Source organism: Chiloscyllium plagiosum, chromosome 25 (assembly GCF_004010195.1).
Source record: "Chiloscyllium plagiosum isolate BGI_BamShark_2017 chromosome 25, ASM401019v2, whole genome shotgun sequence".
NCBI classification, from domain to species: domain Eukaryota; kingdom Metazoa; phylum Chordata; class Chondrichthyes; order Orectolobiformes; family Hemiscylliidae; genus Chiloscyllium; species Chiloscyllium plagiosum.
Window position 1 is genome coordinate 24,167,360 of NC_057734.1, and position 16,105 is coordinate 24,183,464.

A 16,105-nucleotide genomic window follows, 5' to 3' on the forward strand; every position below is an offset into this window, starting at 1 on the left:
AAGCAATGGAAAAGGTGCAAAGGAGATTTACCAGGCTGTTGCTTGATCTGGAGGAAAGCTCCTATGAGGAAAGGCTGAGGGATTTGAGTCGGTTCTCACTGGAGAGAAGAAGGCTAAGAGGGGATTTACTAGAGACATACAAGATGATCAGAGGATTAGATAGGGTGGACACTGACAGTCTTTTTCCTAGGATGATGACATTGGCTTGTACAAGGGGGCATAGCTGCAAATTGAGGGGTAACAGATTTAAGACAGATGTCAGAGGCAGGTTCTTTACTCAGAGAGTGGTAAGGGGGTGGGATGCCCTGCCTGCCAATGTAGTTAACTCAACCACATTAGGGAGATTTAAACAATCCTTGGATAAGCAATGGATGATGATGGGATAGTGTAGGGGGATGAGCTTAGATTTGTTCACAGGTCGGCGCAACATCGAGGACCGAAGGGCCTGTTCTGCGCTGTATTGTTCTATGTTCTATGTACAAGCTGGTCCATTGCCTTTGTTATATCCTGAACATTCACATCAAATAGAGTGAACTGAATTAGCCATAGACACATCCATGACACCAGGGAGGAAGCAGAGATGGATCATTCCCTCAGCACTTCTGGATGAAGATGGTTTCAACGCCTCAGCTTAATCTTTTGCAATGACATGCTGGGCTGTCATCCTCTCACAAAGAAAGACATGATAGAAAAGAAAAGTAAGGTAAACAATGGAGAAGTTACATATTTAAATATTGCAAACATATTGGGGGACAGTGCCCACCTCAAATCTCACAGTGTCCTACCGCAAAACTTTACTTCCCATTTCAAAATGAAGTCACACTCTTAAACTATTTACTGGCAGTTACTGACTTTTATATCATGTTTTAGATCACATTTTGGGACAGTCACCACAACTTGTAACCTTTATTGGCCAAAACAATACTGAATCGATGTTGCTTATTTACTTATGTTTTCCTATTTGGTGCTATCCAAATCTACACCAGAGACTTTCAGCTTTTGTTTCAAGCTTCAGAATCTTCAAAATGAATTCCCCCAATCTAACACATAGAAAACAATTTGTAACCAGCCACAAAACAATTACTCAGATTGAAATGGATTGTTCACAACAGCTGATTTCACCACTGACTTCAATGACTGTTTGACCAACTGATGCATCAGAGTTTTTATGGTGTCATCAGAAAGGAATCTGTTCCAGATCTCTGGATGTAAAGGACAGCAACAGGTTAGCACAGAAAGCGAGGAGGAAGAATTTAGAGAATGTTTAAGTTTGCAATTCATAAAGGTAAGGACGCTAAGGTCTCCCATCAAGGTACAAAAGACATTAAACAAAACGGAAAATATTAAATAGCACAGACAATGTGTTCTCATCTCTTATTCCTTGAGATGACATCCATTGCTTTTTCTGACTGTACTTCTTCAGCACCTTCAAATGTTTTTTTTTAAACTGTGTGAAAGGCACTATACCACTGCTAGTACTTATTGTAGCAATTATGGTAAAGCCAGATATTAAGATAATAAAAAGGTAAATATATAAATAATTAGATCATTCAAAGAGTAACAAATCTTTGGATAGGCTAACATGATAAACTATAGGTCATCCAAATTACAGCTGGATTTTTAAGTCTGAAAAAATTATTAAACAAATTAGCTTGGGACTATGTGATCTATCTAACTTTTGTTTTTCTTGTATTCTTGCATATATCTTCCAATAAAATGACTACAATATTTATGATCATGATGATGACAGAGTCTCTAAGTTAAGGCCATCAACACAAGCAATGCAAGATAGTGACGTGTATTTCAAACCCATGCCAATTTGAAATCAAGTTCAGATAAGACATCCAATGCTGCAATTAGACTAACTGCTCAACATTTCATATCTCAAACCTCAGCATCCAGGTCTCAACACATTAGCCCGGCACTGATCAAAGGTTCACACCCTATAATCAGACTTTCTTTTCTAAATCTACTCACCTTTTCAAAAAACAAAGCTCACAATACAATCAATTAATTGCATAATGTGGACAATTGTCTACCATTGTGCATTTTTTCTTCAGTAAAGCAGTTTTTCAAATAACAATCCCATTGCACGTTATTTATCCAGGTCCAGAAGCCGCTATCCCATCACCAAGTCACCCTTTATTCATGCATGCATGGTACTTGACACTGGACTGGCTTCCTCAGAGCCAGTCCTCAGAGTGAACAGAACCTGTTTTTCTCTGTCAGTCAGGGCTCCCTGATTGGACCAGATTAACACCTCCAATCAGGGAACTCATATTGTATGAGATCCTCCTGGCTGATCTCATTACAATCACTACAAATGACCCATATTTTGCAGTCAAAAGAGAAGCTGTCTGTAAAAATGTGGACAAAGTTAAACCAGGTTTATTTGGAAGCACTAGCTTTCAGAGCACTGCTCCTTCATCAGCGCTCTGAAAGCTAGTGCTTCCAAATAAACCTGTTGGAATATGACCTGGTGTTGTGTGATTTTTAACTTTGTCCACCCCAGTCCAATACTGGCTCCTTTACATTGTAAAAATGTGGCCATCCCTCTGGTAGGATTTCCCTCTTTCCTGACAAGTCTATAAAATCAGTGCAAGGTCAGGGGGTTGCCTTGCACACTGTGGAAAACAGTCAATCTCATTGAAATATTCACACACAGCAACCGGGAAGTGAAAAGATGAACAAGGTGATTTAAATGAAATTAGACAGAAGTAAACAGAATGCACAAAGAAATTTAGGAGAATGGAGGAGTGAACCTCAGATGTAGGAATATAAACATATTTGGCAGCAGATTTAACAAGGTATCAAAAGTGGTCAAAAAGGGAGCTGCAAATGAGAATAGTTAAGACACCATCCATGATAATAAGCATTGCCCAGTGCAAATACAAGTATAAACTGAAAGAATATTGAATCACTAGAAGATAAAAGTGGTATTGAACTTAAGTTGATAAAAACAAGTAGTTAATGTACTCAATATTTTCAAGATCTTCAGTATAGAATAACAGGATGTCTAATTGTTACAGTATAAATGTTGTGGAAAATTTTAAGATCAATGTTGAAAAGGTACTAGACAAGTTAGAGGGAGTGAAAACAAATCCCTTAGGTCAGATAGCAATATTTAAGCATGTGGAAGACCACCAGGGAGGAGATATATACTGCACGAGACATCAATTTAAAAGTTATGTACGGGCAAGCTGCCACAGGTTTGGAAGCAGGCAAAGTCTATATCCAAGTGTTAACAAAGGAAAATAAATCATTTCTACATAACTGTGAGCCTATAATCTAACCTCTACATTAGCTAAAGTAGTCGAAACAACTTTAAAATAGTAGGATGAATGAATATTTGCACAATAATAAGAATTAATCAACCAAATACAGAAAACATAAATCTGACCAGCTTCTAATTTTGGGAGAAATAGTAATAAAACCGATTATGGAAATCTTTAGGAAATTATTTGCAATTCCAGAAATTTTTGACCCATTAAAGATTTCAACAGTTGTATAGTGACTATGGAACACCATTTTACTGGTCCAGCCCAAAGAATTCCTAAGTGAGGGTTTGGACCCCATGTGAGGGCCCAAAATGACATTTTGAAGCAGCAAGCTCCAAAGCAGCATCAAGTTCTGCATTCTACACTTTCCCTGGTCTCAGAGGTCTTCTCCCCCACCTCCCTGCACCCCCATATCCCTCTCTCACTTCCAACAAAATAGTCTTGACCATTTTCAGCCTTCAAAATGGAGTCACAGTAGGAAACTGTTTGGGAAACCAATCTCCCATCCACACCTGAGGAAGGAGCCGAACTCCAAAAGCTCGCGTTTTCAAATAAACCTGTTGGACTATAACCTGGTGACGTATGATTTTTGACTTTGTCCAACCCAGTCCAACACCGGCACCAACACATCACACCATTCCAATGATAGCACCTAACTATCTCAACTCATTTCAGCCTTCAGAAGTATGGGTAGGAGGTGACAGCAATACAGAGAACTGCTTCTTGGCATTAATCCTCAACTTGGTTTTTTTTGGCAGATTATATGTACATCTCTTCATCATTTTATTAATATTTTATATCGTTGGAAAAGGTCCTCTTTCATTTGCTGCAATTTAAGGCTGGAAGAAACAAGGCTTTTTTTGGACTATTTTGATAACTCCACCTAACAGAAGATTTCAAGGCTTGCAAATTATCAGAACTCGTTACCTCAAAGGCAGCCTGATTGGAAAAGAATATGATCTCAGAGTTGCCAAACAAAAAAGAAATCTAGGAAAGGGTATAATACTCAATAATATTATTAAACATTGCCATTTGGAAACGTAATCTTGAACAATAGACCATTCAAACACTGTCTGGACTTCTGTTATTTGATTTACATAAATGACTTTGATACTGAAACCGAACCCAGGACTATTAAACATGTAGCTGACACTACTCTAGGGATCATTTAAGCAAATCGGCAGACAGTGAATAGCTAAAATGTAATAATGACCAGTGAGTTTCCATGGTCTTGCATTAGGGGAGATAAGACCAACCATGGCCTTTAGGCGATGCAGAATTTGAAGACTAAGAATATTATGTTAACAGACAGTCATAATTTAAAGGTCTTAGAACTAGTTCTCATCTGTATTAAGTTTTTAAAAAGTGCATGTGTACTTCCTATTGTTTTTTGTTGTTATGAATTCTTCAACACACTTCTGCAATTATAACAAATTTGCTAGACCACAGTGTCTCCATTGGTGGGGCCATATACATCCACAGAACAGGTGTATACATAGTACAGGAAATTACAATAGAAATGATGGGAGGTTTATTCAGATATTAAGATTTAAAATATATTATAGAAATGCAGTTATTTGTATTCATTCAGGGATACAAGTTTTACTAGTTGGGCTAGCATTTATTCCCAAACTGCAGTTGCCCTTGAGAAGATGGTGGTGAGCTGCCTTCTTGAACTACTGCAGTCCATGTGCTGTAGGTTGACCCACAAAGCTGTTAGGGAGGGAATTCCAGGATTTCGATCCAGCAACAGTAAAGGGACTGTAATATATTTCCAAATCAGATGGTGCGTAACATGGAGGAGAACCTGATGGTTTTGGGGTTCCCATGTACTTAGTGCCCTTGTCCTTCTAGATGGTAGTGCTGTGGGTTTGGAAGGCGCTGTCTCAGGAAATTTGGTGAATTTCTTTAGTCGATAGTGCACACTGCTGCTACTGAGCATCAGTGGTTGAGAGAGTGAATGTTTGTGGATGCAGTGCCAATCAATTGGGCTGCTTTGGCCTGGATGGTGTCAAACTTCTTGAATGTTGTTGCAGCTACACCCATCAATGTAAATGGGAGTATTCCATCACACTCCTGACTTGGGTCCAGTAGATGGTGGACAGGCTTTGAAAAATCAAGAGATGAGTTACCATTCCAGGATTCTTATCCTTGAACCTGCTATTTATTTGGCTCATCCATTTCAGTTTCTGGTCAGTAGTAACCACCAGGATGTTGATAATGAAGAATTCAGCAATGGTAATACCATTTAATGTCAAAGGGGTTAGATTTTCTTTTCTTGGAGACAATCATTTCCTGGAAACTGTAAGGGCATACATGTTACTTGTCACCTGCAAACTCCCAAACCCTATCATCCAGGTTTTGTTGCATTTGAACATTAACTGTTTTAGTTATCAGAAGTCATGAATGAGCATCCCCACTTCAGACCTCATGATTAGCAGCTGAAGATGGTTGGGTCTGGAACACTACCCTGAACAGAGATGTCCTGAAGCTCAGATGTTTGACCTCCAACAAATACAAACATCTTCCTTTATGCCAGGTTCAACTCCAATCAGTCGATTCCCAATTACTCCAATTTTGCTCGGGCTCCTTGATACCACATTCGGTCAACTGTGGTCTTGATGTCAAAGGCAGCCACTCTCTCTGAAATTGAGCCCTTTTGTCCACATTTGAACCAAGGCTGTAAAAAGATCAGAAGCCGATCAACCCTGGCAGGACCCAAACTGGGCATCAGTGAGCAGGTCATTGCTGAGCAGGTGCTGCTTGATAGCACTGGTGATGACCTCTTCTACCATCTAATTGATGACTGAGAGTAGAGTGATGGAACAGTAATTGGCTAGGTTGGATTTTTTCCTGTTTTTTTGAATACAAGATATACTTGGGCAATTTTCCAGACTGTCAGATGCATGCCAATGTTGTAGCTGTATTGGAACAGCTTGGCTAGGGGAGCAGCATCTCTTCTGTACTATTGCCGAAATGTGGTCAGGAGCCATAGCCTTTGTAGTATTCAGTGCCTCTAACTGTTTCTAGATACAATATGAAGTGAACTGAATTGGCTAAGGACTGGAATCTGCGATGCCAGTAGAGGTGGAACATTAACTGAACACTTCTAGCTAAAGATTGTTGCAAATGCTTCAGCCTTACCTTTTGCACTAATGTTCTTTGCTCCCCCATCGTCAAGGGTGAGGATATTTGTGGAGCTTCCTCCTCAAGTACAAGTATCAAAATGAAAGCAACAGCAAGTTAATGAATTAAGTCTCATGAAATGCTGTGAGAAATGGTACTGGTTGGACAAACTATTTTCAGCTTTGGTTTCCATAGCATAGAGATGTGCAAACATTATAGATGAGCAGATAGCACCAAGAATTATTCCAGTACTAAATTAAAGACTATGACATAGCCACTGGGACACATTCTAGTTATTCTTGGAATAAATTCCAATGAATTATATCTTAAATTCTATCTTCCTTCCCAGTCCCATTGTGATCACATTTCAGGGTGACATAAAAGATCACACAATGGAGACATCACAATACTTACATCAAAGTTGCTAGTAAATCAATCCGTAAGACAAAAAGCCAACACTGTGCTTCTGATTTCCCAGCCCGTTTGCCCATACTAGACATAATGGTTAGAGATCCCATCAGCAACTTATGTTACAAAACTAATTCACCTCAGAGCCATGTTTTGATATCCATGCACAAGTCCCACAGCTAGATTTTCAAAAAGAATACCAAGAACCAAAGAGCCATGTACTCATTAGTCTGTGTTGATCCAATAAGCAGCTCCAATTAAATGAAAGCAGCTAGGTCCCAAGTTTGATCCATAATCTGCACTGTTAGTTGAGTTTATCTAGGGAGGCAGTAGGAAATGATACATTTGGTCTTGGTTAAGGAAGAACGCATGGGAGCATGGATATATATGGCAGAGGGAAGATGGTTCCTTCTGCTGTTTGATGTACAGTGACCCTGCTGGACATATACAGGCCCCTCGAGCTGGGTCATGACAGGATTAAGCTACAATTTCCCTTCACTCCGAGCCTCTCATGAATATCTTCCAAAACTCAATGATAAAATTAATTATAATTAAGAATGACTTGGGCTTCTCCATGTTATCCTCAGGGAGAATGCAATGTTAACAGAAAAAAGACAGGGATGAAACAAAACAAACGCTCAAGGAAACAAAGGCATTCAAATTCACAGACAAACTTCTACATGTTTGCCATGGTTCAGTGGTACCATGCTCCCCTATAGCACAAGTCCTGGGTTCAAGCACAACTTCAAAGATGTGAGACTATGAACTAGGCTAACACTAGAGTGCACTGCAATGGGGCCAAATAGTAATAGGTGCTACTATTGTGCAGTCCCAATAGACAGCTGAACAGTAATAGATGTTGTCTTCAAACTATCACTAGGTTTTTCAATGGGGGAGATAAGAGACCCCTTAGTACTTTTTGAAATGCAGGTGCGCTTCCATTGATTTTTGTCAACATTATCCAACACTTGATAAAGAATCTAATTATCTATTTTTGTTGTTCTTTATCTGCATTTCTTATAATAGTGGTACTACGAGATTTCAAAAATGATTCATTTGTCTTTAGAGTGCTTTATAATGTCTTGGGAAGGGTGCTATGTGTAACTGCAAGTTCATTCTCTTGTTACTTATTTCTTTTGCCAACATGCAAACACTACAAAACATGGCACACATGCACAATCACATTATCTAGCAATACTGTGCAACACATTCCAATAAGCTAACTATGGGATTACTTGATATTCTCCCAAACAAAAAAATCAACAACCTACATGCATTATAAACAGCTGTCGCATACACAATGCAACAAGCTTACAATCCATTATATCTCATTTAATCTTTAAATAAATATTACCCATCATTCCCACAATGCATACTTAGGGTTCATGTAAATAACACGAAAGTCAAGTATTCTTGTGAAATTGATCCATTCATTACAGATAAATAAAGAAAGAAAGAATTTGGGACCAAAATAACAAATCCTCTTCCACATATTTTTCTTTTGCCTCAACCTATTCCCTCCAGCAGTGATTGATAGGGCCCTCAAACTGTCCACAGTATTTCCCATATTTTGCTCTCACTCCATCCCCTTCCACTCACAATCACAAAAGGTTGCCTTTTGTTCTCACCTTCCACCCACCAGCCTTTGCATTCAACACATCTTTGTCCACCATCTATTGCAGGACATCACTATCCATTGGAATGGAAACACCTTTCCATTCTAGCCTGCAGAAGGGACTCTGCAAACGTCCCCTTTCAGAACACCTTTGAATGCAAACACAGGAGTTGCCACACTTCTCCTCATGCCTCTTCCTTTCTTACCATCCAAGATGTCAAATTCTGCTAGATTTAAAATAGTGATGGAAAAGGATAGACCAGATCTAAAAGTTGAAGTTCTAAATTGGAGAAAGGCCAGTTTTGACAGTATTAGGCAAGAACTTTCAAAAGCTGACTGAGGGTAGATGTTCGCAGGTAAAGGGACGGCGGGAAAATGGGAAGCCTTCAGAAGTGAGATAACGAGAGTCCAGAGGAAGTATATTCCTGTTAGGGTGAAAGGAAAGGCTGGTAGGTATAGGGAATGCTGGATGACTAAAGAAATTGAGGGTTTGGTTCAGAAAAAGAAATCGAATGAATCCTTAGAAGAGTATAAAGGAAGTAGGAGTATACGTAAGAGGGCAATCAGGAGGGCAAAAAGGGGACATGAAATAGCTTTGGCAAATAGAGTTACGGAGAATCCAAAGGGTTTTTACAAATACATAAAGGACAAAAGGAAAACTAGGGAGAGAATAGGGCCCCACAAATATCAGCAAGGCAGCCTTTGTGTGAAACCGCAGAAAATGGTGTAGATACTAAGCGAGTATTTTGCATCAGTATTTACTGTGGAAAAAGACATGGAAGATGTAGAATGTAGGCAAATAGATGGTGACATCTTGAAAATATCCATATTACAGCGGAGGAAATGCTGGATATCTTGAAGCGGGTAAAGGTTGATAAATCCTCAGGACCTGATCAGGCGGACCTTAGTACTCTGTGGGAAGCTAGGGAAGTGATTGCTGGGCCGCTTTCTGAGATATTTACTATCAAAAGGCACAGGTGAGGTGCTGGAAGACTGGAGGTTGGCTAACATGGTGCCTCTGCTTAAGTAGGGAGCTATAGACCAGTAAGTCTGACATCGGTGGTGGGCAAATTGTTGGAGGGAATCCTGAGGGACAGGATGTACATGTATTTGGAGAGGAAAGGACTGAATACGGAAAGTAAATATGGTTTGTGCGTGGGAAATCATGTCTCAGAATCTTGATTGAGTTTTTTGAAGAAGTAACAAAGCGGATTGATGAGGGCAGAGCGGTAAATGTGATCTATGTGAACTTACGTAAGGCGTTCAACAAGGTTCCCCATGGGAGACTGGAGAGCAAGGTTAGATCTCACGGAATAAATGGAGAACTAACCATTTAGATACAGATCTGGCTCAAAGGTAGTAGACAGAGGATGGTGGTGGAAGTTTGTTTTTCAGACTGGAGGCCTGTCACCAGTGAAATGCCACAAGGATCAATGCTGGGTCCACTACTTTTTGTCATTTGCATAAATGATTTGGATGTCAGCAGAAGAGGTATAGTTAGTAGGTTTGCAGATAACACCAAAATTGGAGGTGTAGTGGACAGCGAAGAAGGGTTCCTCAGATTGCAACAGGATCTTGATCAGGTGGGCCACGGTCTGAGAAGTGGCAAGTGGAGTTTATAAATGCGAGGTACTGCATTTGGGGAAAGCAAATCTTAGTAGGACTATTCACTTAATGGTAAGGTCTTAGGGAGTGTTGCTGAACAAAGAGACCTTGGGGTGCAGGTTCATAGCTCCTTGAAAGTGGACTCGCATCTAGATAGAACAGTGAAGAAGGCATTTAGTATGCTTTCCTTTAGGATTAGATTGCTTACAGTGTGAAAACAGGTCCTTCGGCCCAACAAGTCCACACCGACCCACCGAAGCGCAACCCACCCATACATTTACCCACTCACCTAACACTACGGGCTACTTAACATAGCCACTTCACCTGACCTGCACATCTTTGGACTGTGGGAGGAAACCGGAACTCACGGAGGAAACCCACGCAGACACAGGTAGAATGTGCAAGCTCCACACAGTCTGTCACCAGAGGCGGGAATTGAGCCCAGGTCTTTGGCGCTGTGAGGCAGCAGTGCTAACCACTGTGCGACCTTGAATATGGAGTACAGGAGTTGGGAGGTCATGTTGTGGCTGTGCAGGACATTGGTTAGACCACTGTTGGGATATTGCGTGCAATTATGGTCTCCTTCCTATGTTGTGAAACTTGAAAGGGTTCAGAAAAGATTTACAAGGATGTTGCCAAGATTGGAGTATTTGAGCTATGGGGAGAGGGTGAACAGGCTGGGGCTGTTTTCTCTGGAGCGTTGGAGGCTAAGGGGTGACCTTATAGAGGTTTACAAAATTATGAGGGGCATGAACAGGATAAATAGACAAAGTCTTTTCCCTGGGGTTGGGGAGTCCAGAACTAGAGTGCATAGGTTTAGGGTGAGAGGGGAAAGATATTAAATGGACCTAAGGGACAACATTTTCATGCAGTGGGTGGTACGTACATGGAATGAGCTGCCAGAGGAAGTGGTGGAGGCTGGTACAATTGCAACATTTAAAAATCATTTGGATGGGTATATGAATAGGAAGGGTTTGGAGGGATATGGGCTGGGTGCTGGCAGGTGGGACTAGATTGGGTTGGGATATCTGGTCGGCATGGACGGGTTGGACCGAAGGGTCTGTTTCCATGCTGTACATCTCTATGACTCTATGCTCCCTTGATTTACATCAATTTCTGTTAAGGTATTGTGTTCACTGCTCAAAACGCAGTCTCCCCCTTTGCTGGAGACCAAACACAAGTTGGATAACTGCTTTGCAAAATATTTCCATTCGATCCACAAATATGACTCAAAGCCTACAACTGCCCACCATTTTAATTCTCCATGTTGCTCCCATTTTGACATTAACCATCAAGCATCCTATAGTATTCCAATGCAAGCTCGTAGTTCAGCACCTCATTTTTCAACTTTATAGCAGCGACAACTCTTTTCATCAGTCATTAATCTCCCACTCAATCACATTCTTACCCTTTTGTTCTTTTGCCCATCCTCCCCGCTTTCAATTGCTGAAAACTTGTTACATTGCAAACTTTTCCCAACTCTGATGAAAGGTCATTGACCTGAAACATTTAACTCATTGTTTCTCTCTCCACAGATGCTGCCTGAACTTTTAGCTGTTTCCAGAATTTTCTGGTTCCATATCAAATCCTCTGGCTGTGTTTAGTGCAAGTCTAACAAATTATTTTTCAGTAGTGCAAGGAATGATCTTTAGAGCTGAGGAATATGTATCTCTCCACTTCAGAAACCCAGTGATTGCATTGACTGCTTGCCGGTCAGCTAGAATACTTTCTGATGCAGAATAAAACTTCCTCCAATTTTTACCAGGATGCACCTTAATCATAATTTAGCAGTTTCTGAATTTCCAAAGTCGTTCATTGTGTGAATGCTGAAGACATATGTTCTTTTCAAAGAACACCATTGTCATACCAATTCGACTGATTACTTCCCATATAATTGTATGGACTCTGTGATCATAAGTTTGGTACCAAAGACAAAAGTTAGTCATGGGCTGTGGTTCGTGTCCATGTGGACTAGATCTCTGAAACGTAGGAGAATTCTCTCAAGCCCTGCAAATCACCTTCCCCCCCTCAAATAAATTAGGAAGTTGATATTTGAAGAGGTGGTATTTGGGATAAATGAGACACAAAAACGTTATTTATAAATTGGGCTATTCACTGCAGAAATTGGGAGTTCTCCCCAAAGCAAAGTTAATCAATAAAAATATATTAAAAGTTTTCATTTTCAAACTTGTACATGTCAGTAAATCAAAATTAGACAGGAAGGTAAAAAACTATCCCTCTCTACAGACAATTCAGTAATGTCCAAATTTATCTTGAAAATTTATCCCGTCAATCTCTTTGGGTGAACATATTTTTTTCTCTGTACCCAATCTGTACTCTAACATTGTTATATATAATGTACTAAACTATCAAATCAGTAGCAAAGAGAGTTGCAGACAAGTTCTAGTGAAAACAAAGCTTCTTCCATTCTTTTCCCTCTATCACAGTTTGTTTTCACTGAGCTTCCTGTTAATCAAATAGATACAATGTATTAATTTAACACTAATTAGTCAAATAATATTTCTCTGCTCATTTAAAATATTTTTAGCTGAAGTATTCTTGGCTCTACTGAGCTACAAACTTTAAAAATCACAGTTTTGGCATGAATGCAGCAGAACAGTGTAACAGTGTCTCGCTGTGTTTTGTGTCAATGACAGTGATATTTCAGCAACAAGTTACAAGTTATTTTAAAACCTTGCAAAGAAAACAGTAAAGGCCAGAGAAACCCCTACTTTCAAAGTGATCACCAGATGGTAATGTGTGGAAAGGAATGGGAGTCAGAGACCATTATTGTCCCCTTCATCCAATAAATCTTTGTGCAATTTGGAAAAGTAAACTTATCAGATGCACTTCTATACTTCAATCCATCCGCATTTAGAATCTACCTTTCTTCAAAACTGAGACATCAAATTAGCTCAATGGAAACCATCAATAATTACATCTCAGTTTACCTTGTATCTTTGAGAGTCATTGGTCACTCAAAAAGTAAAGGTGCTACCACTGCTGATCTGAATTGAATGGTTCAAAAATATCCCAAGCTATTCTTCCCCAGTTTGTGCAACATGAGCTGAATTTAGCTAGAGCCAAAGCACGTTCAATACAATTGGCTCATTGGTCTATTGGTTAAGCAGAGCTTAAACAAAGACTCTCATATTCCATCCAATATCCGGAAACTCCTGCTTAAGGTGTGTGGGCATCAGGCAAAGGCAGGTCAAAATGCCGGTTATCATTCACATCTAGTCTGATGCATGAATATCAGTAACTGCCTGAAATCTATACAGTTATATCCTAGAACAGTCAGAGAACGCTCAGGGAAACAGAACAGTATCAGGAAGAGGGAGGATGAAAAAAAACCTTACGAATAAATAATGAGTAAATTATCCAATCTGTCTTTCTTTAAAAATCAGAACAAAAAATTGTGATGTGATTTCAAAGTTGAAGACCAGGAGCATTGGAGAGTTTGTTTTTGATATCTACATCCTCACCCCTCATTAAGAAATAATTATCTCCCAACAAAATCGTCAAAACACAAAATAGCTACATTAAAGCCCAGATGTAAAAACTCACTGAAATATCTTCGCCTGTGACAACAACCTTGACGAGAACAATCTAAAAATACTTCTCCGAAAGAAACATTTCTAAAATAGTTACGTGCAAATGATACAGCAAACTGTGAGAGACATTCAATTCTGTGATTCTCGCTCCTGGAATGTCTTCACTCTCCACTTCCTAATTGAAGTTATACAAATTTATTAAGTGGGGGGGGGGTGGTGAGACAATCCCATTGCTCTGACCAGCAACTGTTCAAACCTCTACAGACACTCCGAGTGGAGGATGGTGCCAGTTCCACCTGCCGTCTGGATAAACAATGTCTCCTTTCCGACTCGATAGACATATAAAGCGCAGGCAAATGAATGGAATTGTTGGAAAGCTTATGGGGAGGGCAGCAGACTGGCAAGGTCACCTTCTAGTCCCCAATCGAGGGGCGGCGCCATCAGATCTGGCCTGGACAAGGCGACAGACCCAAGCATGACATCCCCAATAAAACATCACACACCGCCCCAACCCCTCCTCAAACAAACCAGCGGAAAGACCACACGGCTGCTGAATCCCAGCGGCCCAAGGAGAGAAACAAAATCAAGTGGGCCATCCAAATCCCAGGACAGGGGCTCCTGGTAGCCCGAGGGCACAATTCCCTCCCTTCCATTTCTTTGCGATGTTCTTGTCATTTCCCATGTTACAGAACATCAATCATCCAAAGCGCTGGTGTCTCCGGGTCTGATTTACTAAACATTAGCAAGCGAATACAATTACACTGCTCAGACCGAAGGTCCCGTTCCGCAGAGGTTTACAAAATACCACAGCACAGCAGCCGACTGTCTGACATAAAGTTGGAACCAGCAACCGGAACATTCCAAATTAACCCGAAAGACATTCACACCATCACGGGGGGGGGGGGGGGGGTTGGTTTTGTCCTGTAAACCTTGGCTGATTGCTACATTAACGGTTAAGGAAAGATCACTACCCCAATCAATTTCCTCTCGGAGGTTACATTCCAACCCGAAAAAAAGATATCTGTCTCATTTATTACCAACATAAATAAAAAACAATTTTAAAAGTTATCTAATTAATCCGCCGCCCAAGTTAAAGCGAATGAGCCATCTATAAATAAAAGTCCGCTGTAACGTTACTGACTGATACTGTACACCGTCAAGTGTTGGGAGGCAGGAAGAAAAGTTAATAAACATTTTAGGAATACAGCTTTTTTAAAAAAAAACGCGCCGATCTCGCAGAGTCATAAAACAAGCAAATGTAAATTGTACCGAACCCAGCTTTATTTCCACAAACCAATCGTCCCTTACCTATTTGTTTCCATCTTAGAGTTTTTTTTAAACAAAGCTTTTTTTGCTATCCTCATAAGCATATTACATTCCCCGCTAAATTGTCTGAATGACTTGTACTTTCTTGCTGTGTGTGTGTGCTGTGAGTAGAGAGGGAGCTAGTCTCACATAGTGGCCGCTGAAATGAAGCACACTGGCGGAGCGCGGCACCATCTTCACTGCGCTGCTGCTGCTGATCGATCATTGAACCGAACAAAGGCAGGGATCAATTTCTAATACGTATCAATCGAAAGCTGCGACTTTCCTCTCACCGAGCGCCTCCAAAAACCCACAAAAAAGCCCGTGCCCAGCCCGTGTTGGGCGGCGCTGACCCCCTCTCCCTCTCCCTTTCATATTCAGGGGGTAAAAGCGAGAGCTTTTCTCACTAACCTGGAGGCGCCGTAGATCAAATTTCTTCCAATATTGAAACATCGATCCCACATTGGCGGCCATCTTGAGGGATATTGAAGCGATATTTTCTCTTTATTTTTTTCCTTCGGCTCCTCTCAATACCCGGCCTGGATTCCCGCCTCCAATGGCCACTTCAAATAATACACAGAAGAGGCAACTCCAAACCCCCCACATACACAGAGAGACACACTCATTCACTCACACACACACACACAGAACTCAGGGGTTACAGTCACTGCTGCCAAACCCCGGCTCCTGCCTCATCTCTTCTTTTTCCCCCCTTTTTCCTCACGCCCCCTTTTCTCCTCTCTGAAGGAGATAGAAACGGTCTTCCTGGATTTTTTTTAAGAATTGTTGTTGAACTTCAATTTTTCCGAAGAGCTTGATTTTTGATCAGATTATCACAAACAGCAAAGTGAACATTTAGCAGTGTGGGCGGGTCATGACAAACCTTTTGAGCAAATTGCGGCATCTTTTACCAATATTCCACACAGATTTTACACATCTCGTACCTATCAAGATGCACTTTTCTGAGGTGTCACTTTTTTGCCATCTTTAACGTGCGGTGGCGCTTTCATCTGGATTACAAATGCAATGAGGCAACCTTTTTGGCGGGGGGGGAGCGATTTCTCTCCACTTTAGAAAAATCTTGTCACTTTTTCTCCACTGTTTACACTATACTTTCAGAGAATGTGTTATTGAAACGGTGAGAACCTCACTATATTATCTGTCTATTTGTGTACCGATGATTTCAGTGAGTGGCAGAGCCACACTGTGGGCGA

General features: G+C 40.7%; 1 protein-coding gene across 1 annotated transcript in view; it reads right to left on the reverse strand.

The window, feature by feature from the left end:
* cux2b (cut-like homeobox 2b) overlaps positions 1-15,680 on the reverse strand; it is a 325,807-nt gene extending 310,127 nt beyond the window's left edge. Inside the window, exon 1 of the mRNA XM_043715266.1 lies at positions 15,303-15,680. Coding sequence (XP_043571201.1) covers positions 15,303-15,365 — 63 coding nt within the window. The 5' untranslated portion in view covers positions 15,366-15,680. The remainder of the gene's footprint in view (positions 1-15,302) is intronic.
* Between the last annotated feature and the right edge of the window lie 425 nt (positions 15,681-16,105).